Source organism: Pygocentrus nattereri, chromosome 2 (genome assembly GCF_015220715.1).
Source record: "Pygocentrus nattereri isolate fPygNat1 chromosome 2, fPygNat1.pri, whole genome shotgun sequence".
NCBI classification, from domain to species: domain Eukaryota; kingdom Metazoa; phylum Chordata; class Actinopteri; order Characiformes; family Serrasalmidae; genus Pygocentrus; species Pygocentrus nattereri.
In genome coordinates, this window is record NC_051212.1 from 32,956,609 (window position 1) to 32,982,607 (window position 25,999).

A 25,999-nucleotide genomic window follows, 5' to 3' on the forward strand; every position below is an offset into this window, starting at 1 on the left:
ATGAAAGGCTACAGGTGTAGAGCGAAAAGCAGTAGCAAAAAGAAGGGGCTTTTCTCCTCGAGTCTCTTTGAACCAGGCAGCTGCTGATGCATCAGTGGATGAAAACGAACAAGTCAGATTAATTTTATCCCCAAGATGAATGAACTTCAGCCTTTCTAGAGAGATAATGTCTTCATTTACTGTGGCCCCTTAAAAAAAAGAAAAAAGAAATCTAATGAAAACTCACCAAAACTCTAATCAAATACTAAACTAATGTTGAAAAACCTAAACCGTACCTAATGGTGTTGAAAGCAAAGCAATTACATACAATGGAATCATTGCTGAACTCTTCAGATAATGTATCCTGGAAAAAATGTCTTCATTTACTGTGCCGCCTTAAAAAAAAAAAAAAGATAATACATAAAATAATAATTTACTGAGTACTTTAAACAAACATTTCATTAATGTTGAAAAACATATACTTGTACAGTACCCAATGCAGTCAAATCATTGCGAAGTTCTCCTGAAAAAAGAAAAAAAATTAAATAAACACACACACACATATATATATATATATATATATATATATATATATATATATATATATAAATATATATTCAAAACAGGTTACAAAATGCTGTGTGAACAGTAATGCAGTATATAGTAAAAACGGTTTGTAAATGTAGTGGTATGCCATTTCATGTACTGTGAACCAAAATAAATGTATTTTATTAAAAATTGTTTTTATTTACTCACAGTTTTTGAAGGACAAAGTCAAACGTCTGAGTTGTAGGTCTCACTCTGTACTTAAAACGTCTACAAGAGCAGCTTTATAATACTGTGCTGAAAGCTGATTGGATCAGATAACAGGAAGTTGTGCACCATCCACTCACATCAACAGGCATACATTTTGAGCTTAATATGCAAATCACTACTGCTGGGATGCAAGCCGTCATCAACTAAACTAAAGAATCAGACTTAATGTATGAAAATCTGAATTAAGAAAGTAAAAGATTTGCAGGATACTGTAAAGCAGGGATTCTCAGAAGAAGTGTAGACCACACTGAGTTTGGACCCATTACACAGCGTTATTAGGAACTTCTATTGGCAGAGTACAAGCAAAGCCGCATTCTCTCTCACTGTTAGCTCACTCGCTTATTGTTTGCTCTTTCTTGCTGCACATGTGCACACATAGGCGGTATCCCCCACCAAAATAAGAGCCCAAAAAACTTAGTAACATGTAACCAGAGGTCGGTAGAGTAGCCAAAAACCAAAGTCAAGTAAAAGTATTGTTACGTAAACTATTGTTAAGTAAAAGTAGTTAAAATTACTACTTAAGTAAAAGTAAGAAAGTATTTACCAAAAGACTACTCAAGTGCAGAGTTACTTTGCCAAATTCATTGAATAATCATAATAGAACTGCAAAATCATAGCTTTACTTATCACATACAAACACCAAACAAAAATGTCCAAAACATATTTTCCCTTCAAACTACTGTAATAAGCTGTAAAATGTAAAGCTATGTGCAAACTCTAATAAGGACAAATTCCTATACCCTTTTAAAACAACAGATAGTAATAAATGAAATCTTTAAGAACATAAATAATGTGAATAAAGTAATTACAAATCCACTACAGTAAGTTCAAATTCTTGGATCTTATGCTTTGGCTTTTAAATGCCAAGTGAACAAAACACATCTTTTTATTCCACTTCTAAATCATTTTCATCTTCTGACTCATCATCAGGAATGCTGACATCTCCCTGCTGTTCATCAGTGACTTCTTCTGTTTCCTCCCCATACACTCGAAATACCTTCAGGAAGTTTGAACCACTATCTGTAGTTGTCCTGGTGATCTTCTCCTTGATGTGGTACTCTGTATTTCCTCAAATGCAGAAGCAAGAACATCATAGGTGTGTGTACCTTTCAGGCGTCTACAGGGCAAGCGAGTTCCTCTCTAAAGAGGTCGGGTCAATCCAGTGACAGGTGACACCCAAGTAACTATGCTGTCTTACAGACATTTTTTTGATGATTGCTCTCTTCATTGTCTGGGCAGCTTCTTGCATCTTCAAGCATAAGGTTTTCCTTGTCATGACTGTACACTGAGGCTGCAACGTTTGTACCATTCTTTTGAATGATGGTAGTTCAACCATATAAAAGGGTTGAGTGCCTTCACAAATAAAATTAAACAGCAACTTATCTACCGTGGCTTGCATTACGTTTGGGACAGAGAGGGAAAATGCGTTTGTCCCCTTGGCATTCTTCATAGAAGGCTAAATGAGAATATGTCTTCAGTTTGTTGGGATGAACCCTCTGTTGAAGAAAAAGTTTCAAATTAGGCTTCAGGGTTGAAATCCAACTCATTACAAAGGCCCGTTTAAAAAAAAATGCCAGCTAGAGAAAGCTTTGGCATTTTGTGTGCAGTGGTCACTATTAAAATGACTAATATAATCACTACTAAAATAAAACAGCTTTTAACATCAGCGTCCTGCATAATACTCCTTGCTCGCTAGTTAGCCACCTGCCACAGTTAGCTATCTGTTAACTCCTCCACACCCCATTAGCCAAAGCCATTACTTACTGCAACATGTTTTCTCAAGTTGGATGTCGAGTTCTTGAAAGCTGAAAGGTACACATATTTTAAACTGGCCGAGAAGGCAGTGCATGACATAACTACTGATTTTGGTAGCCGGTAGAGAAAAACGTTGTCTGGATATGAGGCCAAGGATGCTCTCCTTCCATATGTTGTCTGTTTGAGCCATCACAGTCAAACAACGAGCTGAAATCAGTGGTTCCGCAGAGCCCACGGCTGCTAATGACTAGGTACCTGTAGTTTTCAGTATACATATGAGTGCATTTGATTGGTCAAATGAAGTCACGTAAGATGCTTCTGATTGGTGAACGGAGTTGTGCAAGATGATTTTGATTGGTGAAGGGAGCTATTTAAGATGTGTATGAACATAACAAACAAAATGTGCATTGAATTAAAAAATATTTACAAATGTAATAATCTCTTTTTTAAAAACTCTTTAAAATACAGTTTGTTTAAAAAGTTACTTAAGTAACTGTACAGAGTAAATGTAGCACGTAACTAGCCACCTCTGCCTAACCCAAAGTAACATGATGAAGACATTGTAACTTAATAGGACCCCAGAATGCTTTGAGGCCACAATATAATTATGGTCACTATATTATTTTTACTGAAGAATATATTTACCACATCTTATCTATGTGCAGCGCACACATATGATTATATATTACCTTGGTCCACCATATTTCCCTGTAATAATCAACTTACACTGAGCAATTCAATGTTAATACAAAAGCGATTTCCATACTTCCTGAAAGAAGATATAAATCTTCCATCAGACTCACAGTTTCCATGGAAATCAAATGACCACGGCCTTCTTCATATTGACAGCATCAATACTACCAGTCCTCTGAATCAGGCGTGGCCAATCTTATCAGATCAGGCAGTTCATCCAGGAGACTCTGTGACTCTGCAGTGTTCAGTACTCTGTGCGTCTGCAGGAGAACACAGTGTGAAACCTCAGCCTCTGTGATGCTGGTACTCACGACTGTGCTGTGTTGATGGAGACAGATACTGTTTGGATGTGGTACACATTTAGATGATTTACTCAGCCGTAAATTTAGAAGAGTCACATTTGTTTTCTAGATAATTATTAAAACTATGTTGATTTTGTCGTGGCTCGACACTTGTTTGACCACCAAGCCTAAGTACTATTTATGGTTTGTAAAATAAAACGAATTCAATTGTTTGTTGAAAGAAAATAAAAAAAATCGAACGAACTAAAAAATGTGAGAAGACTCTTCAGAATTCAGAAGTGCAGGTCCTTTATTTCTTAAGCATGGAGAATGTTCTTCCAAAGGCCTTTGGACAACACTCACACATATACAGAGTTTGTACACATGCTTTATACCCTCGGTGAAGATGGGGTGACATCGCCCCACCTCTTTTTGTCATCTCCTGATTTCAAAAACCACCATTATATCCAAATTGACCTTCATAAGTCTATCATATAGGGTCTTGTGTAAACCATTATCTCCAAGTCTAGTCTGAATCATTTTTTTTAAAAAAACATTGTGCCAGGCGCATGCTGGGACTTTTCCATCTCGGCTTTTGGCCTTGAGAAGTTCACAAGTTCACTCGTTCCCTATAAAGTGTCTTTCTTCTCTCTTACGCCCTACAGAGGAAGCTTGTTTTAGAGCACTTACTCCAATGTGCTTAGGCCTTTATTTATGATCTATGCTGCATAATACATGGCATTTTAATTTTGAGAATCTTTAATTTACATCGATTTTCTGAGTGAAAGTAAGTAAACATCCTCTACAGTAAATACATTATGCACATTTTAATAAGCGCTATAATTTACCATTGTATTTATTGTGTGCTGAATAAAAATGAGGCTTTATTTAATATCCATCCATCCATCCATCCATTTTCTAAGCTTTATTTAATATTGAAGATTTATTTTCTCAACATATGTTAATTAGCATATAATACCAGAAAATATATATATTGCACTAAATATTGCAAAACCAATATATTAGTGTGTTCTCTGAAGATGATGTGAGGATGTGTTTACTTATTTTCAACAAGATGTCATTTGACTGGGGTGTTTGTGCAACTTCTGCATATGACAGTTAGTGATGGTGGAATGTTATGAGTACCATTTATTTGTGCAAAGTTCAATTAAGACACATTTATACATTTTGTTTTCTAACTGTAAACAGATACCTGCACATTTTATTATTTTGCCTTTGCATTTTTAAAGATAATTTGTGCAAATAAAATTCTGAGAGGCCTAACTTGATACAGTCTTTTAATTTTATAATTAAATTCAAACAAAAACTAAATCACAATATTGACATTATGCAGATATTTTGTTAACAACATTTTCTGTTTTTTGAAATTTCACTTGAAACAGACACCACTCACTTAAAATAGGTGAAAGTAGCAGTTTGGTGCGTGTGTGTGTGTGTCTGTTTGTATTGTTTGTTTTGTTTATTCTTCTGTTCTCTTCTGTGAATTTAGCTTAAGGTGCTCCTATAGCTGACACAGTAGTTCAGTCACAAATACAGCTTGAATAATTGCCACCCAACATCAGTATCTGACCACATTAATGCTCTTGTAGATGAATGCAATCAAATCCTCACAGTAATGTTTCAACATCTCTTTAATTAACGCAGTCACTCAAAAAATTCTTATTCTTAGATTTGAAATCACAACTTAAATACTGAGTTTAAACTTTTACAGAATGACCACTGAAATATTAACTGTGAAAATATGTAATATTAAAAATATTATAAAAAATATAACTATAGTATAAAAATAATAGAAACACCTAAGTTTAATGGTCTCATGCTCATGTAGCTGAGGTTATTATTTTTATTATTTTTTTATTTTATTCGCTTTTTTTAATTAATTTTTTTTGCTGTAATAATTTTGGGATTTGTAATGTGAACTTCACTAAAACTTTATTTCAGTTTTCTAATTAATGTCCTTGTGTAATGAAAAGTTAGTAGTTAAGTAATGAGACATTTCCTCTTACAGTTTTAGTTCCTCCTGCACGTTGTAGCTGGGGCCTCAATTACTGTGACACCCAGAGTAAGCACATGCGGCAGTTTTACCCAGGTTGTTAGAAGCATAGTGGATGCTTGTATGGGGAGTGCGAGAGAGCTATTCTGGCTGCCTGAGCTTACTACTGCCCCATGCTACTTTTGTACAGAAATAAACCTTCAGATCTCCACTTCCTGGGTGTTTCAAGTCTGCTACATAATTCTGGTGCCGTGACCCGGATTTGCCCTTGATCAGCCACCGCCGATCGCCGGGGACAACAGCGTGACAGCAGAGATATCTACTGGGAGGCCAGTGAATACACCCTGTGATTTTTTTTTGTGATAAACGAGTTATTGATATTGCAAATCTCTTTCCGATGCACAGCTACAATTTGTGAGCTATTTTTTTTTCCTCTGATTTTATTTCCTTAGTTATTTTGTTCATTACCTCATACGCAAAGTTCACACAGTTAAAGATATGGCGGGTAAGGAGCATAAATTGTATGATGTTTGTACACCAATCATAGGCAGGGGCAGAGGGCTGATTAGGACGGTAGAGAGTACACAGAATAAGACCACAGTGCCAGCTTATGGTGACCCCTTTGATCTAGAACGTACTACTGATGAGGGACCTGCTAAGCCTATGTCCTCAACCCCTTCTGCTAGTAATGATAACACTACGCAGCAATTGCTTGAACTAATTGGAGAGTTAGGGACTCAAATAGGTGATTCCATATTTAACCGCCTGCTAGCCAGTCAGAGTCCAGTAATCCAGACACATTCACTGTCATCACATTCATCAGGAACACCTACAGCTGAGCCTTCTAGCACTACCCTTGACCTATCCAGACTAAACGTAGTTGTCAAATCTGACGTTAAAGAGCCACCTATGTTCCGTGGTGATGGGTCCGATAAGTACAACATACAAGAATGGATAGAAATTATGGAAACATTCTTAGACAAGCGTGGTTGTACTAACGCTCAACAGGTAGATGAGATTCTAAACCACTTGTTAGGTCAAGCGAAGAGTATTGTCAAGGTGGGGCTGAAGAGCAGCTATACTTCTGATGCAGATATTTGCGCTGAAACAATCTATGATGTCTTGAAACGTTATTTCAGCGAGAGTCCTGGGTCATGCCTACCATTAGCCGATAAGCGTATGAGTGGCATCATTTTCATACTATTCAAAACATTCAGTGACCTATGCATTAATGTAGGAACTGAGGATATGCATTGTTGCAGGTTTGCAAAATGTATTCCCATAAATGAGGTTCAGCTCACAGTAAAATACATCATTTTGGTGGCAGGAAATGTCTCTCTGAAATCTCAACATACGCCTCTGTGTCGATGGTTCCTTCACACGTATTCACGCCACCCATGCTGTGGGCTCTAGTGCACCACCATACCATGATAGATGTTGGCTTTTGTACATTTCACTGATAAAAGTCTGGATGGTCCCTTTCATCTTTGGCATGGAGAATACTCAAATTTCCCAAAACTGAAAGCTGACACGTGGACTCACCTGACCACAGCACACATTTCAACTGTCCTTCAGACCATCTGAGATGAGCTTGGGCCCAGAGAACTCGCCGGTGTTTCTACATAGAATTGATGTATGGCTTTGTACCTTGTGTAATCTCCTGATACAGTAGTGGACTGTGTTAAGTGACAACAGTTTTCCAAAGTACGCTTGAGCCCCTGTTGCTACATTTAACACAGTAGCATGACAGTTTCTAATGCAATGCCAACTGAGGACCAAAGTCATGCAAATACAACAGTAGTTCTTGGCTTTTTTCCACACACTGAACCTTTTCACAACACTGTGTATAGTAGATGGTCTTAGCTTGTAAAGACTGAGCCTTTGGTGGAGGGTTTTCTTATACTTAATCATGATAGCCTTACTGGTTACCAGTTCACCTGCTTACTGTATAATGTTTCAAAATGGTATAACTTGAGTCTTCTATAAACTTTTCCTTCCTATTTTGCCTCAGCCTCAACTTTTAATGACTGTGCTGTAGGCCCCAAATTTAAAATTTGTTTATATTATCAATCAAGCAAATACAATCAAGTTAGTCAGCCAAAACATTTCTTTGGACTTTTGTCAGTTAAATAAAGGTAAGAGAATAAACAAATCACAGATTCTTTTATTGCATTTTACAAAATGGTTACAGGAACAGGTTTTGTATTTAATATGTAGAAATGCAGCAATAAAATTAATATTTTACTTGAAATCAATTGGATTAATGTTTATTAATATCTGCAGCAGATTTATTTCTTTGAAAATGCTTGTTTTTGGTCAAATTATACAAAATGTCTGCAGAAAAATAGGTTTTATGTAGTATCCCTACATTCCTATGTGATAAGACTCCTTTCTGGTTTAAATACTGTTTAAAGATATGAAACTTGACTATGAGGCACAATAAAAAAATCACAATATAAAAATTATAGACTGTTGTGGGTATTTAAATAAAAACTATATTTTTACCGTTGTATTTATAAACAGTTTAAAACTCAGTTCAGCCATTCTGTAATCAGCTAACTTTAAGATGATTTTCAGAAGCCGTAGGGGCAAAATTGAAAAATTCATAACGAAAAAACTAATCGGAGCAGTTTTAACTGCATAGTTGCATGACTCTAAATTAATTTTTTCTCTAAATTCATTATGTATCTGGATAGAGCTTATGTGATTTGATGTGGAATGTTCTGTACTGTAGTTTGATTTGGTCATCTTCATAGACTTCATGGAAACTTTGGATCTTTGGTCATTATTAATAGTTAGGGTCAAAAACCTAAAAGGCATAATATTGTGAATTAATAAATAAAGTGAAGTGTTTGTGAAGAAAATTTTAATAATTACTTAGCAATATATGTACAAACAATAATATGTTCATAATAAGAAAAAATACAGAGAAATTAAATAGATTGAAAGTAATTTCAGCTATGTGAGGAAAATTAAACAAATTCACATTCATACAGAGGTACTGTGACAAAGTAATTAAGGAATTCTAGATGAATGTGTGTGAAATGAACACTGCTTACAGAGTTTTGGGAGTTATGATGACAGTAGATTTCCAGGTTTGATTGTAACTCTGATGTTGTTTCTACTGATGGGTCTTTACCTGTGCGTACACAGGCTGATCACTGCTGTTCTTTATTCTGCTTCTTCTTGAGGAGGAAGACTGAGCAAAGCTTAGAGCTGCATAGTTCAAGACGTCGGTGTCTTCAGCCTGACAGACCACACAAACACACATGTAGCAGTTATACATAATGAGCAATAGAGCATTTCAGAATGTGGAATATATCAGTCTTTAGTATTTGTAGTTGGGAACAGTAGTTATAAGGTTTATGTGTATCACATATTACACTTTATAACATGATCAAATCTCTAAAATTCATATTAGGGTTATCAGATGATTACAATTAATTGTATTTAATAAAATGATTTTGTGTAGTTAACTGCAGTTAAATGCATTTATTTTATTTGCTCAACTTTGATGCAAAATGTTCCATTTAAAAGCAGTACGTTGTGAAAGCTGAAAGTATATACTCTTAATAGTAGTGACTCCACACTGTCTCCAGACAGTGTCTCTAGACTTTTTAATTTATTGTTCTGTTTTAAACCATTTGATTATGAAGATGTACAAATACACACTATTTACCTGAGTAAAACATATTTAACGTGTGGTTGGACCTTAAAACCACTGTTATACTTTTAAGGTTACATTTATATTGTTTATATATCTGGATGAACAGAAAACATACCTGTACAGTACCTCTATCTTATTAACGTTTAGAACCCACAAGAAAAGATAGAAGAAAGTGAAATAATCACCTGATTTATTTGAACTCTGTAATCTTCAGCAGCATCTTCAACAAATAATACATAAACCATTTAAATATATAAATTATATATCTATAACAATGTATGAATGTTGTTATTTCACAGAAATATGAACTGAAATGTCATGTCATGTGTAAATCCTACCTTTTTTATGACTGTTATGTAATTTTCTGCACAGAAATAAAACCACAGCCATAATTATGATGTTTGATGCAGCTAAACCAAGAACGGTTGGGTCCAAAGCACCTTTCTCTATAATAAAGAAGAAATCAGAGCTTTATCACTGAATCGGAATTTCTGACAAACGTGATGCCGAATGAACTAATGCGAAGTTTGCTGTAAAACATCTATTTTGTGCAATTTTGCATTCATAAATTACACATTTCTACATGGCTTCTCGACTGCACCCCATTATGTCTACCAACACTACGGCACAACAAGAAAATTTTATATGCATTATATATCTGCATACAATTTAGTCTTATTTGGAGGCAGATATTCACAGATAATTAGACTGTATCTATGTTTGGCCTGAGGCAGTTAAAAAGGATTGTAAATATCTGCTCTTACCTACAAAGTCCAGTTTAGTTCCGCTCCCAAAGATGATCTGTCCACACATGAGCACAGCACAGTAGTAAGTTCCAGCATCAGAGAGGCTGAGGTTTCTCTTGGGGAGTTTGTAGACGCAACTCTGTGTAGGAGAATCAGTCTCAGAGCTTTTCTTACACTCATCACTCCTGTTTCCATGAGTGTAAATGATTCCTGGATGGGATTCTCCTGATCCATGTCTGAACCAGTACACACTGTGATCTCCTGCAGACGCATCTGTGAGTATTGAACACTGCAAAGTTGTATCTCCTCCCAGTTCAACAGGGTCTGATACAGGAGGCTGGAGAATAGCAGAGAGACTTGAAGATGAACCTAAAAAGGGAAAAATATTACTGATTATTGAATGAGATGTTGATGGAGATCAGATTTACAATGTAGAAATATTTGAGTTTCAAACTTGATGGTATTTAGTAAAAGCAGACTGTAGTAGACTAACACCTACCTTTGAGGACTAGAACTGTGCAGTCTGATAATAAGGCATTATCCGTATAATCCGTCACTGAACAGTAATATGTGGCTGAATCAGATGGTTCTACATTTGAGATACTCAGATTAAAACTGCTTTTTCCTCTAAAAGCTTCAAGACGTCCACTCTTGTCAAAATCATTATGATATGCAACTTTTACAACGTGAAAAGCAGAAGCAATGAGAAGAGGCTTTTCTCCTGGAGTCTGTCTGAACCATGCAGTTTTTGACGGATCAACGGATGAAAAAAAGCAATTCAGATTAATATTTTCCCCACCGTGAATGTACATCAATCCATTTAGACAGGGAATATCAATCTTTGACGTGTCACCTAATAGAAAAAAAACAGTGAAAGTATTGCTGTTTTAGGTGCTTCTAAAGTAAAATAAACAAACTGAACTTCATTAATGTTGAAAACTAAAGAAAAGTTTAAACAGTACCTAATGCTGTTGAGACAAAAACGAGTGCATAAAGTTGAATCATTGCCAAAGTCTTCAAGTAAACTATCTCCTAAAAAGAAACAGATACATGTATATTCTGCTATATTATACTTTCACAGACATTAATATGTGCAATCTGATATTGCTGGAATTTAGTGAATTCTGAGAGCTCACTTACTGTTTTTGAAGAACCAAAGTTTCAAGGCATGCAAATGTCTATAAGAGCAGCTTTATAGCTCTGTGCTTAAAGCTGACTGGCTCCCATAACAGGAGGTAGCATCAGACCCCACCCACTTGCCCCATCCAGAAGTATATCATTAGAATGTAAACCATTACAAATGAACTTTAAAGAATTGAATTTTAGTCATTTTAATGTAACATAATTATAATGATATTACCATGATAAAATTGCTGAAATTCATGTGAATTTTAAATATTCATTACAGTTTCTCTTCAAACACTAACACAGTAAGAAATGAAGGTGATGAATTGATTTTTCCTAAAGGTTTATTATAAAATGAAGCTGAGGACTCCAGACATTTCTATAATCAATTTGGATTGCAGAGTTTAACACAAAATCCATTTCCATAACTCCTAAAACAAGTAATAAAACCTCAATTGCATAACAGTCACACACAGTAACAATCACAGTAATAAAGCACATTTAGTATATAATTTCATAGTAATCAACTGTATTTTAGTACATAATTTCACAGTTTGGGATGACACTGTAAACACTGGACCTGTAGGTGCTGCTGTTAAACTGCTCATAAGCTAAAGAATCAGCTGGTCTGGTCTGTACAGTGGGTGGGGGGCCCAAACAATTCCAGGGCTCCAGAACTACAGTGGATGAGGAATTATACACATTATTATAGATTATAGATACATTTTTGCACAAGGTCTCTTTTCAGTTTTTCTTTTTGACCGTTTCTCACAAGTTTCAGGAAATCTAGCCTTGCTGTTGTTTATGAGGCTTTTCTCATCACACGGCATCCTCCTTTTCCATAAAGGCAACAATATTATTTTGATAAAAAGAAATGTATTTTCTTTATTCTTTTGAACTGTACTTCACATGTAAGTATATGTTTAGCAGTAACCACAGTGTAAAAGGCCCACGCATACTGTAGTAGAGGATGAGCTGCTGAAACTTCCAACCACATCAAATGATGGTGCTTAAACAGACCTACACAAAAACTTAACAAAAAACCAAAGCAAGAGGTCGGTCTTTTCTTCCTCCCTTTGTTGCTATCATGAATATAGAACTTACATATTAGTTTCAATGGTTCATTTTAAGGTTTAATCAAACTTTAGGATTAATCACTGAATAATAAGCCAGGCAGAGATTCAACATGTGAATTCCTTTGATGAACTTTTATTTTCGCTGAAACCTTTTCATTGACACGCTGCACAACTTGATATTACAACAACCATTCTTAAATATTTATTAGGTTGGTTACTGTTTCTATGAAGTAATAAAAGACCCTTAGAATAGAAGCAGTGTGATGGTGAGAGGTGGACTTCCCCATGTAGACAGGATGCATTCTGTAGAAGATGGGCTGGACAGGGGGCGCTGTAGGGATGTGATTGTGCATGTGCTGTGGTCACAGCTGCACTGAGAAATCACATCACTCTCATGCAAGTTCAAATGTTCATTGGTGCTCTGCCTCAAATGTGCCACTGCTGGCTACAAGAGACAGTCAGATAAGATGCTCATATGAAAATTCATGATGTGATTTATGGACCATGGATGTTTGTTGTGACTTCTGTTCAGATACGATTTTAACCACATGTATTTCTATAGGTGGTAGACGACTGTATCCCCAGTTTGTCATACTAAAATCTGATTTTATATTAATGCTATATTAGTGCAAAATATACAAATGGGCTCATAACATGAGCAGCCAGTTGCCTGCGTTTATACATGTTCTGTTCAAAACATTGCTGTTATCTTGAAAATAAAAAATTTGCCTGCCACTTAGAATAATAATGATGAGGTGAAGTAAACTGGTGCTTTATTTTCTGTCTTTTTTAGCTCAGTATGCAGGGCTGGTCACAGGACTGAAAGAGCACCACTGCTTATATTAAACAGCAGCAGTCCAGGGGGAGGTCCCTTTCCATAGAAGAGCAGAGGAGGAGTCATAACAATGTTGGGATGGGTCTTCACGGTCAGTTATGTCTTGGAGATACAGATGAATTTACACTTTTATTACTTTTTTTTATAGACAATTTCCTAAAATGGCTTGAGTGATCAGATTAAATCTGTTTTAAATGTATCCTGGATGTATTTTTAAGAATATGTATATATCCCTGTTATGATACAATCCTGATGTTGAAGACAGATGAAACAACCAGCTGTGAACAGCATGAAAAAGAACCCCAAAAAGCAGCATTTAAATCATTATTCTGTGCACATCATCAGTTGGTTTACACATAAACTCCTTCATGACTTTAGCCTCTCATACAGTTATGTTACATCTCCTGCATTACGTCTTAGTTTCCTGAAGCTTTTAGTTTTCTGCTGGCTGATCGATCCACAGCTCTACTCAGTCTGCTGAAGATGTCATCTGCTAATAATGTTACTGACATTGCTGATCTCATCTGCATTAGTGGTGTATTTTCCTTGTAAATGATGTCAAACTTAAATTACCTCAGTGACAAACAAATTTACAGCATAGTAGTAGCTGAAAATAACTTTAGTTTTATGAAGAGAGTCATCAATAAAACTGTGCAGATGAGGAGCTTAACTTCAGGCTGAAACTGCACTCAGAAATCCCAAACTCTCACTGGGGCAGTAGCCTTCTTGTCACTGGGATCGTCCCCTCAAGGGTATATCTCAGTATCCATAGTCAAAGAACATAATTTCACCATAATCCATTGAAAGTATATACTCTAAGTAGTACTGACTCCACACTCCCTGTCTGTCTCCAGACTTTTTAGTTTATTGTTCTGTTTTAAACCATTTGGTTATGAAGATGTAGAAATACGCACTATTTACCTGAGTAAAACTTATTTAAGGTATGGTTGGACCTTAGAACCACTGTTGTACTTTTAAGGATACATTTATATTGTTTGTACCTGGACAAACGGAAAACATACCTGTACAGTACCTTTATCTTATTAAGATTTAGACCCCACAAGCAAAGATAGAAGAAAGTGAAATAATGGCCTACGGCCATTTCACAATACCTTTTAGAAATGCTTGAGGTTATCTTTCTAGACTTAAAATCAGATGGGAAAGAAAACAAGTTACAACATTTTCATACCAAAAAAACCTTTAAGCATCTTGCTCTGACTGTCTTTGGCAAAAAAAACTAAGTAAAGTAAATATTGCATCATACTAAACACTGAAGTATCATTAGTTGATTATATTTGTTGTAAGCAATCAGTTCAGTAATTCAGCTAATTGGGGATGTTTGATCTGTGAGTAAACTTCAGTGTCTTTAAGCTTCTTAAAGTTGTCTTCTAGTTCCTCTGGATGACGGTGGTTAACTAATGAAACTCAGTGCTGCATAGTTCAAAGCTTCATCACATTCACCCTGAAGAAAAAAACAACGTTCAAGACCCTTAACTGCAAAACTAGGTGAATAAAATGAGAGTTTAGCAGAAGACTTAGAAGATCCAACAACCAGCACAGTAAACATCACATTTCACAGGCATATGTGAAGTACAAAGTGGTGACAATTCAAAGGTCAGAGTGATTCTAAAGTTCACATGGAGCACTTAATCCTGATCATGAGAGTTTCCATAGATTAGGTTTAGAAGAAAGAAGTTAGAAGAAACTGAATCACCTGATTCACTTGGGCTGTGTGACCTTCAGCAGCTTCTTCATCCAAAAACAAAAATAAAAAATCAGTAGTAAATCAGTCAAAGCTATTACGCAATATCTGAATGAGAATGTTTCCTCTAGGCCAACCTTCCCAAAGTGGGTGCTGTGACAAAAGTCTTGGAGTGTTGCCAAGTACTTTGATAAGAATTTACCTCTCAAGCCCTGCTTACATTCAAAACACACAGGCTAGGCTAATATGTAGCTGACATTTTGAAGTAATTTCAGCTGCACTGTCCTGTTTGTTTTTTTTTCTTTTAATGTACATTTCAGGTAAGATTATGTTATATGTGTATAATAAAAGAAAAAGTAAATTGTCGTGAATTTTAATTACTCATTCCCATTGTGAAAAACCTCTATTCCATCCATTTAAGTTTTAGCCACCCCCTCTCTAGAATGTTCCGATGTCAGAAGGAGCTCAATATAGTCTGAGGTGTAATCCTAAAATCCTGGTACAGTGTGTGAGGAAGGATTCAGAAAGCTTTCTTTGAGGTTAAAAAGAATGAGTTTTATAGTCGATACATTACTAAATGCTAATGTTTGTACCCTGCTATTAAAGTGCTTTTATAGATATCTCTATCGTGTTTTAGCTTAGATGCCTAGCTAAGGAGCTAGCTAACTGAACATGTAGCATGCTTAGCTGATTATGTAAAGCTGTAGACTGTGTAAATATCTTTCCCTAAAGAAATTATTTTAGGATAATTTGCCCAGGACTTTAATGTCTGGTGTCAATTGCCTTTTCAATTAACCGAAGAGTGAGACTAGCACTGGGCTACCCTATGACTACAGCATGCCAAGGGGAGAAAGAAAACTGGAGCTCATACTGATATACTCATAAAAAAGTAAAATGCTGTGAGGGGCATCATAGCTTGATGAGAACATTTCTCATTTTCAAAGCTGAGGAGAGTGTTTAAACATACGGGCCTCTCTGTGTCTATGACGATGCTGCGTTGATGAATTAGGCACTCACAGATAAACCAAAGGTTTATTAAAAGGAGAATGAACTGAAATATTAGGGTAAACACCAGACAAGCAACAAGATTAACCAAACACAATTCATGGGCAGACGATAAGAGAGTCAGATAAACAAACGAGGGCTTAACCAAAAAGTAAAGTAAAGTACACAGGTAGACTAAACCAAAAGAACAAAGCCAAGAATCATCATCAAGAAAACGAAGCAAGGCCATAAACAGGACAGCCATCAACCAAAGAACAGCTCAGAATGACAGATCAGTACATACACAGAAAGGGTGGGTGGCTTGTGATTGATTCGTGGAATCGTGTGACATTTTGGAACGAGTCTGTAACAGAATGTGAGTTTGAATGAAAACCGAGAACTGTGACATGGCCACTGAACATGCTTTATTGTCTTCTATTTGTGACACTGACAACCTGATAATATTTGAAAAGAAACTGGATTTTATAAGGTCTTTAGTAAGTTTTCAGACTGTTTTTAATAGCATCAAGCCCAACACAGACACAGTGTAATCCGTGAAGATCTACTACACACTATGACCCATGCAGTTGATTTTTTTTTCAACTCTGATATGTAAGAGCGTAAAATTGATGTAATTGTTTTTTTTTTTTTTTTTGCTACACAAAAGTTGATTTTAGTTCTGTTAGTTTCAGTTAGTAGTGTAAAGCCTTCTCAGAAGGTTAGAAGCTGTTACTGCGACAACAAGAATAAAATACCCTTGATTTTGAAAGAAACACTGAATAAAAAAAACTTTTGTCATTTTATGTATATTCTGTGTTTAAGTGCATGTACATGTACAGTGCTACATGTAGAAATGGGTTTGGGCTTTATATAAAAATATGTGAGGAAGTCTTTAGAAATATTAAACTCTTTGGATGTCTGGTTGCTTTCACCCCCACGGTTTCACCAGAATGGATCATTCAAGTTGGAAAATTGCATAATGTAACCATCCAATAAATAAACTCCATCCACTAAATTTAAATTAAACTGAAGTGATAAAATACTTTAAATTGTAAATATAAAATAAAAGCTCAATTCAAATTTAAAAAGCTCAATTCAATCTTTCTGTCAGCAATTAAACTCAGTGTTTAAGAAGCAATTCAGAATCAAGTGGGGAAAGCTTTAAAAATGTAAGTAAATCTAAAAACAAAAATAAATCTTTTTAATTTCGTATGAATTAATGGGATTTCCTCCGGGTTCTCCGGTTTCCTCCCACAGTCCAAAGACATGCAGTCAGGCCAATTGGACATGCTAAATTGCCCCTAGGTGTGAGTGTGTGAGTGACTGTCTGTGTCTGTCTGTCTGCCCTGCGATGGACTGGCGACCTGTCCAGGGTGTATCCTGCCTTCCACATGAAGACCGCTGGGATAGGCTCCAGAAAAGCCATTGAAAGCCATTATGTGAAGTCAGCAAACTTTAATTTTTTTATTATAATTATAGACACAATTAAATCCTATTCACAGTAGACAAACATTTACTGAAATTGTAACGGTCATTTCAACAATGTAAAGCTGATGAAAATGCTTTATTCCTAGTGACACATACAGATGTACAGTGATTTACAGTAATTATGATATTCCATATGAATGTGTGGAAAATGAGCACATTTACAGTGTAGTTATGATGACAGTAGATTTCCAGGTTTGATCATAACTCTGATGTTGTTTCTACTGATGGGTCTTTACCTGTGCGTACACAGGCTGATCACTGCTGTTCTTTGTTCTGCTTCTTCTTGAGGAGGAAGACTGAGCAAAGCTTAGAGCTGCATAGTTCAAGGCATCAGTGTCTTCAGCCTGACAGATCACACACATTTGTAGCAGTTATACACAACAGTCAATAGAGCATTTCAGAATCTGTAATAAATAAGACTTCAGCATTTAGTTGGAATGACTAATACATAGTAGAGCAGGGCACTAATAATTTTAAAAGCATTTGAAAATACATAAGTATATTTACCATAATAAATACAATGAGTAAAAAGAGGCATATGTATGTGTTAAATATGTCAGAACAGCAAATAGCAAGATAACAAAATTGCAATATATAGCATAAACCACAAATACACAGTGTGCTTTTAACATGTTTTAAACACATACACAATCACAGACACATCTACAATACAGGTGGAGACACATAGGGTAGCAAATCAGAGAATAAACGCCAAAGTTAATATGTTGACCTTACTCTGTTTGACTAAATATGCAAGGTATAAACATAGTTTTAACTATCTTTGCAAAATTGGCTGTAGAGATTGCCTTACAGTGTGGTTAACCAGCATGCAGTGTGGTTAACTGCGCTGCTGTAGCTCAGTTTCTCAGCATGTTTGCTCAGTACTTGGTGTGCAGCATTGTTTGGAACGAAGCAGCTTTATTTGAAATTGTTCATAGTGCTGTCTTGAGGGGCTGTGCTTCACATAGCATGGACTGAGTGTTTTCACAGTGTGAGTATAAAAATGCACTCTATTCAAACTTACAGTGTGACTCATCAAAGAACAAGATTTCTGAAGTCATACAATTTATGTCTGGCTTTAGAGGACATTCAACTACAGCTCAACCAGCCAAACAAAAGACTTTCCTTAGATGTAAAACTCCAAATGTGAGCTCCTCAGATTAGCACTGGACCTGATTCCTGCTGTCACTAAGCTACAGAGACTGTTGTTGAATGAGACAGACGAGGAGCAAAACTATAAAGCATAATTTACTTACAACTGCACAGAAGCACTTTTCTGACAGGGAACAAAACTTGCTGTTCACTGCAATGCTACTCGATTCAGGCTAACTAATGTAGCATAGAGAGCAAATGCACTTCATTTACATCAGTAATATTTGAATGATTTAACTCTTAAGGTGCATTGCACTCATGTAAACTAGTTCATTTTAAGCAGGTGTCTGGCGAGCAGCCCTGCGATGGACTGGCAATCTGTCCAGGGTGTATCCTGCCTGGCATCTTTCATATATTAGGTTTTATTTTTTATCAATTTGTTAAACAGAAACTAAGTAGAAATTGTGCTGTAACATTCACAGCAACATGCCATATTTGGATGCATTCTCTGAGGAGGACAAAATCAACAAAATATGTAATATTAAAATATATGTCACATTTGACCTGGTGTTAGTTACCTTGTGCTCCACTCTGCTCTACACTGAATGCAGTGATAATTCTGAAGATGATACATATCACATCTCCGTTTCTAATCTTAATATAAATTATATAATCAGAATGGCAAATGACAGTCATCTAAGTCTGACAGGGTAAACAGAAAGAAAAAGACGTGATCAAATCACCTGGTTTATAGTGCGACCTTCAGCAGCACCTTCAATAAATTAGAATGAAATCACTCAAACATATTATTACAAAAATTAGCAAAACACATTTAACAGAAATAAGAATTAAACAACCATATCTCAGTCTTATATGTGTACATCCTACCTTTATGATGGTGTTTGTGTAACTTTCTGCACAGAAATAGAACCACAGCTATGGACATGATGTTTGACGCTGCTAAAACCAGAAGAGTTGGGTCTAACACACCTTTCTCTGTAATAATCAAGAAATCTAATTTTTATTTAAAAAAACACAAATTGAACTAAAAAATATATTTTATTTATTAAAAAAACATCAAAATATATGAATTTTAATTTTCTAAACATTCTAAAGCAAATAGAAATGGCTTTGTGACTTCATACAACCATAAATACACATCCAGCTGCACTACAGAAGTAAAAAACTTCCATGTCATACTGTTTATATCATTTCTGCATACACTTCTATGGTGTGGCAGATATTCTGAAATAATTACATTATGTCTGGATTTGTCTTGAAGCTATTAAAACAATATCTGCTCTTACCTGCAAAGTCCAGTTTAGTTCCATTCCCAAAGATGATCTCTCCACACAAGAGCACAGCACAGTAGTAAGTTCCAGCATCAGAGAGGCTGAGGTTTCTCTTGGGGAGTTTGTAGACGCAGCTCTGTGTAGGAGAATCAGTCTCAGAGCTTTTCTTACACTCATCACTCCTGTTTCCATGAGTGTAAATGATTCCTGGATGGGATTCTCCTGATCCATGTCTGAACCAGTACACACTGTGATCTCCTGCAGACGCATCTGTGAGTATTGAACACTGCAAAGTTGTATCTCCTCCCAGTTCAACAGGGTCTGATACAGGAGGCTGGAGAACAGCAGAGATGCTTGAAGAGAAACCTAAAAAGAGAAAAAAGGTGATTGTTGATTGAGATGCAGATGTAGATTTCAGGTTTACAATGTAGCAGGATTTATAGAAGACTGTGGTAAACTAGCATCTACCTTTGAGGACTAATACTGTGCAGTGTATTAATGCAGTGTATGAATAATCTGCAACTGCACAGTAATATGTGGCTGAATCAGATGGTTCTGCATTTGAGATACTCAGAGTAAAACTGCTTTGTCCTCTCACTGCAATAAAGCGTCCACTCTTGTCAAAATCATTGTGATATTTTGGAGAAGAAGTAAAAGCAGAAGCAATGAGAAGAGCATTTTCTCCTGGAGTCTGCCTGAACCATACAACTGCTAACACATAAGGCTGTAAAAAAGAACAAGTCAAACTAATATTTTCCTTGTCCTCAATGGTCTTCATCCCATCTATACAGGAAATGTCTATATTGCCGCCTTTAAAAAAAAACAGAAAAAAGTAAAACTCTGTTAATATATAATCTTAATGCTGTATATTACACAGCAATCCATGCGCACACTTTCCAAGTAAAGCACACAAAATGAACTTCATTAACGTTGAAAAACAAAGGGAAAAAAGTACACTTAAACAGTACCTAATGCTGTTGAGAGCAAAACTGTTACATAAAATCCAATCATTTCCAGACTCTTCAACCAATATTTCTCCTGACTAAAAAGATCAAAAAGTTATGTATCACTCTGTGCTTAAATCTTCTACAAGAGCAGCTTAACAACTCTGTCCTGACAGTTGATTGGCTCCCATAGCAGGAAGTTGAATAGGGCCCCAACCATTCACATCAGTGGGTATAAATATAGAACTTAATATGGAAAGCACCACTGCTGTTTTACAAACCTGATTTAGCCAAAGTCACAACAATGTAAACCTACCAAAATTGAAAATGTAACGAGTGTTCTCTTCAAATACTGTTACTTCTATTACTGTAGACAATAACTGACAAATAGTTGACAAAATGTGGTGGTAATTTCATTTTTAATTGACTGTATTAGTAAGCAGGCAGCACGGTGGCGCAGTGGTTAGCGCTGTCGCCTCACAGCAAGTAGGGCCAGATTGGGTTACCAGGGTCCTCTCTGTGTGGAGCTTGCATGTTCTCCCTGTGTCTTGTGGGTTTCCTCCGGGTACTCTGGTTTCCCCCCACAGTTCAAAGACATGCATTCAGGCCAATTGGACATGCTAAATTGCCCACAGTTGTGAGTGAATGTGTCTGTCTGCCCTGCGATGGACTGGCGACCTGTCTAGGGTGTATCCTGCCTTCCACCTGATGACCGCTGGGATAGGCTCCAGCATCCCCCCACGACCCAGAAGGATAAGAGGCTTAAAGGATGTGTGTGTGTGTGTGTGTGTATTAGTAAGCACACATGATAATACTAAACAAATATGATCAAATACAGCTGAGGCGCATCACATTTCTTTGCAATAATTACCTTGAAGTAAACAGTTTAGAGTGGAGAAATATAAGTTATTTGGCAACTTAAGCTCCACATTCATCGACTCTCAAGCAGTCAGACGATTGGGCCTATATTGTCTATACTGTTGTAGATGTAAGATGTAAATCTTCCTCTAGTCTTTACTAGCAACTAGACTAGGCATGTGAAACTGGGGACCTTCTGGGTCAAAGTGCTGCAGAGATTAGCATGTACCCTCATCTAGCTCTGACGTTCGTCCATGAATGTGTTGCCGATTAGATGCCTAGCTGAATCAGGTCTGCTTAATCAAGCAGTGTGCTGAAGTCTGCAGTGTTTGGGCCCACAAAGACTGGTCTCTGATACATCTGAGCCACACAAAACACTGTTTCTGTTGCAATGCATCAAGCGATATTGCACAAACTGATTTCAGGACTTCCTTGGCTGAAGCTTCTTAACCCCTCCATTTCTTGGCCTTGGCTCAATGCATGGCACAATACATGTCTCATATGTCCTTGTGCTTCTACCCTCATTTGAGGACATTCAAGTTCTGCAACAACCACACAAACTCCCTGTATATCATGATCAGTTAAAAGTCTTTAGTAAAACCTAGGCCGATCAGCAACCTCCTCATCATGCCACCGTCTTTCACTACTTTGGTACTCTATAGGATGTTGTCTCAGATTGTGGACCTTTATTTACATCAAGGGTGTGGAAGGTCTTCATGGGCAGACAAAGGATAACAGTCAGTTTGACCTCTCATTACCATACCCAGGCCTAAGGCCAAAAAGAATGCACAAATGAGGATCAGTACAGATCCTCATCTACAGATCATCTTCACTGATCCTCATCCCCAGTCCTCATTCCGCAAAGCTACTGGCATTTTGTCCATGTTCTCCCACGGGCAGTGTACTGCCAAAATTCTATCAACCACTCATCCATAAGCATAACACAATTTCAATAGACTAAAGTATTGGAACTCTTAATCATTGAATTCATGTCCCCTCCCTTCATAGTCCCGCCCCTCCCGTCATGTCCCTGGCGCACACCTGATACTGGACCCCATTGTTTCTCTCCTGGACCAAGTTCACAAGGCAGGGAGGTGGGCCTGGATAGAGCATGAATATGTTGGAGGATGAAGACTCTCCCTGGCCAGATTGGCTGCTATGGTCTGACACCTGGGCACTGCAGGTGCCTCCAGAGAGCACCTCTATGCCAACACCAGCGCCAATACCAGCATCGTCATTGCCACCTGCCGCTTCAAAGAGTGCTCCAGAACCGCTGGACAATTAGATGGCGCCACCTGGTGCAGCAAAAATTCTCAGCTGGTGAGGGTAATGTAAAGTTCAAATGGTTTCAACTTTTGTGAGATGTGCTTCAGCTGAGTTTTAGCACTGCCAATAGAAGAGCAGTAGGCATGTCTATTAGTTTCCTCCAATATGAGAAAGCTTTTATTTTTATTTATTTATTGGTTTTATTTATGCCTGAACATGAAAAGCTGTACAACACAAGCTCAAAAACTATCATGACCTATCATGAAACAGTTTAGCATGGTGTTACGTTTGACAGGGGTGAGGCGAACGCGGAGGGACAGGCAAATCAGGGTTAACACTAGAACTACCAGACCTCTGCCATTTGGCAGTTATACCTTTAATTCCCAAAGAACTGCCAAATGGTAGTTTGGCATTGGCACAGTTTGCCCATAAAAAAAATGTCAACATTACCAGAAATTTAGATTCAAGTTAGCTTTATTGGTATATGTACAGTAAAGAAACGTGTTGCTTTGTTTCCCTGTACAATGAAATAGTAATAAAAATAGGTAATACAAAGATAAAATAAGCATGCAACAATATTACAACAAAAGTATTCATAAATAGAACTAAATGTAAACTATACAGTAAACTATACAGAAATATAAACTATGCTAATAATCCTATGTACATACAGTCATTGTGCAGTAGTGCGCTACATTACAAATTGTCTGAACACACCTGGCACTGCCACAACATCTCCTTTCTGCATTTGCCACATGTGAACCTGTTACAAGAAACGCAATGCTTAGTGGCATGGTTATTATCCGAAGGCGAAGAGAATGGTCAAAAAAATAGGCTAGGGTTGGTATCTGAAATCACAGCAAACATGAAGCATACAATATCTCGGGGACAGACAGAATTCGTAGTCTACAAACAAGTTCCAAGTCTAAACATGGAAAAGCCAAAAACTGCCAGCAAATGTACAAGACGGTGAGACTAAAGACGAAGTTGGTATAAACGAGAAAAAAAGGGTCATAACATGCAATCACAGGAAATCTAGATAACCGCTCAGTATATTCTTGGTAGAGAAGTGATACCTCACACCAAACCCTACTATAGCCCAGTCTTACATAGTTCCTAAGTAGATCAACCTTCACAGGTGCATGTGTTCAATAATCAGGAGACTGTGACACGGGCGCTTGTCCTGAGTCATGTGATCTTCCGATGCAGTCTGGGAGATGGAGTCCGCCTGAGGCGTGACACATGGAAGCAGATTTTGGTCTTCCAAGTTTGTAGTTACCAGAGTTTAAACTAGCTAAGAAGAGGTAGCCTCTGAAATAAACTGTCCCAATTAGCCCATATGTGCCAGACTCCAGTCCTGGCAGGCCAAAACACTGCAGACTCTTTGCTTAGTTAAACACACCTGATTCACCTCATCAGCTAATTAGAAAGGCCTTCATGAACTGAATTCAAAGTATTAGGTGAGGGTAAATGTTAATCTCAACAGTGCTTTGGCCCAGAAGATCCAAAGAGTTGTTGTTGCTGACTCTGGAAATTGCTGTCGGAGCTTGGGTGTTCCCTGGCCTTCCAAGGAAAACCTCAAATATGGTGGTCCACCTGAAAACATTGTGTAGAATTACTGTTGCTTTTACTATTGCATCCATATGTTCTGGTTTCACTCCTATATCCTCCAGTCAGGATTCCAAAGGCATTTCCAACTATTCTCCATGCTTGGAACAAGTCTAATCTTTTCCTTTTCAGGTCCTTTCGGGATATGCCTGGGCCAAGAAGATTTTTTTGCACTGGAAAGGCTTCATCTCAAACAAAAAAAATGAGGCATTGGCCCAAGTTACACAGTGCAAGTATTTAACTGGGATATTGAATTCACAAGGGCTTGTCCAAAGGCAGAGGGAGCAAGAGTCCTTAACATCAACAACTCTGAAGAGATAGCTGGAGTCCACTACAGCCAGGAGAACAATGGAAAATGCTACTTAAATGTAATGTTAATGTTACTTAGTTAAAAAATTAATTCATTTTAACCAAACAGTCCTTGCACTCTACAAATAAACAGCCGCTTTATTTTCTACTCCAATCACTGTTTAGCAACCATTCAGCTATCCTCCATTACTTTGGCCTTACATTAAGCATCTTGTGTTTGGAAGATCTCTAACAGTGAGGCCTGAAACTTTGACAGAGTACAGGATGGCCACACAACACAAATAAAAATGTCAGAACAAGTCAAAGAAACAAGAACTGTCTACTTTAAAGCTGAATATAATGAATAAAAAAAGCCAAAACCACATTGGCAGTATGCTTTAGCTTAGGCTGGTTGACAGAGTTTGTGTTTTTAAGTTTATTGGTGTTTTTTTTTTTTTTTGGTCTTTCTTGTATAGATCTCTCAGCTGGTTGGTGTAGTGTAGTGGGTAACACCTCTGCCTTCTACGCTGTAGACTGGGCTTCAATCCCCTGTTTGGACAAGCCCCCTACACTATACCAATAAGACTTGGGCAAGACTCCTAACACTGCCTTCGCCTACCTGTGTAAAATGATCAAATTGTAAGTCATTTTGGATAACAGCGTCTGTCAAATGCCGTAAATGTCTGTACTGCTGTTAGCAATAGGTTATAACCTTTTATCATGCCATAGTGGGACACAATGTGTTTGGAAAATGCATTGCAAGTCATTATGCTACTGTCTTAATGCAAGCGGTGCAGGTCAACACAGTAACCTTTCTCCTAAAAAATAACAAATATAAATTTCACTTTACTTTAAGCTATCATACGTAATAGATCAATTGAATTCAAGTTTGTGTCTAGAACTACTGAAATAATCCAATTTTAGTTTTGCATATCATAAGTCTTCAGACTTTACAGCTTGGTCAGAACATTCCCAAATATAAAAATAAAATAAAACAAAATAAATGATTAAAATACATATGTGCATATATGAGCGAACAATGTAGCCATCATTGAATAATGCAATATGAAAAGTATTTTTTCCAGCTTTATATTCAAGACTCTTCATATTCTAGGCCCCTGCACTTTTAGTCCACTTACAGCCAATGAATTCCTTGAGCGACCAGTGATCTGTCTGTGCATTCTCTCACAAGAACAGTTTTAAAACTGCACTTTGCTCTGATGCAGCTTCTACTTTCTGGTGTCTGAACACAGTGCTTACTTTTTTGTTTTCAGCCAGTAGATGGTTATCATACCACAACACTGAGACCTTAGATATCTTTGAGACAAACTCTTATTTCCAGAGCTGAGGAGAGTGTGCAAACATTTCTCTCTGTATATGTGATGAGGAATACTGAGTATCATATCCATGGAACATGCTTATCCTTTATTTGTTGCGCCTCTGACAAAGTGATAATCTAAAACAGATCTAAAGTAGATCTTGTAAGTAAG

At 37.0% G+C, this 25,999-nt stretch overlaps 2 protein-coding genes across 2 annotated transcripts; both read right to left on the reverse strand.

The window, feature by feature from the left end:
- Positions 1–8,510: 8,510 nt before the first annotated feature.
- LOC108414666 lies at positions 8,511–10,977 on the reverse strand. The gene is made up of 6 exons (XM_017687563.1): positions 10,914–10,977; positions 10,451–10,804; positions 9,970–10,320; positions 9,544–9,651; positions 9,391–9,425; positions 8,511–8,785 (listed from the first exon to the last, which is right to left on the reverse strand). The coding sequence occupies exons 1-6, from the start codon at positions 10,954–10,956 to the stop codon at positions 8,660–8,662; spliced, it is 1,017 nt and encodes a 338-aa protein (XP_017543052.1). The 5' UTR covers positions 10,957–10,977; the 3' UTR covers positions 8,511–8,659.
- A 6,397-nt stretch (positions 10,978–17,374) lies between these two features.
- On the reverse strand, positions 17,375–22,974 carry LOC119264816. Its single transcript, XM_037543828.1, has 6 exons — positions 22,961–22,974; positions 22,389–22,620; positions 19,561–19,879; positions 19,142–19,249; positions 18,997–19,025; positions 17,375–17,505 (listed from the first exon to the last, which is right to left on the reverse strand). The coding sequence occupies exons 1-6, from the start codon at positions 22,972–22,974 to the stop codon at positions 17,380–17,382; spliced, it is 828 nt and encodes a 275-aa protein (XP_037399725.1). The 3' UTR covers positions 17,375–17,379.
- Between the last annotated feature and the right edge of the window lie 3,025 nt (positions 22,975–25,999).

Coding starts and splice junctions, on each gene's coding strand:
- LOC108414666 (XM_017687563.1), bottom strand. CDS start 10,956: ATGATTCAACTTTATGCACTCGTTTTTGTCTCAACAGCATTAG. Junction 10,321..10,450: donor CACAGTTCTAGTCCTCAAAG/GTAGGTGTTAGT, acceptor TTCCCTTTTTAG/GTTCATCTTCAAGTCTCTCT. Junction 9,426..9,543: donor ACATAACAGTCATAAAAAAG/GTAGGATTTACA, acceptor TATTTGTTGAAG/ATGCTGCTGAAGATTACAGA.
- LOC119264816 (XM_037543828.1), bottom strand. Junction 19,250..19,560: donor AACTAAACTGGACTTTGCAG/GTAAGAGCAGAT, acceptor TGATTATTACAG/AGAAAGGTGTGTTAGACCCA. Junction 17,506..18,996: donor AAGGTCGCACTATAAACCAG/GTGATTTGATCA, acceptor GTGATCTGTCAG/GCTGAAGACACTGATGCCTT.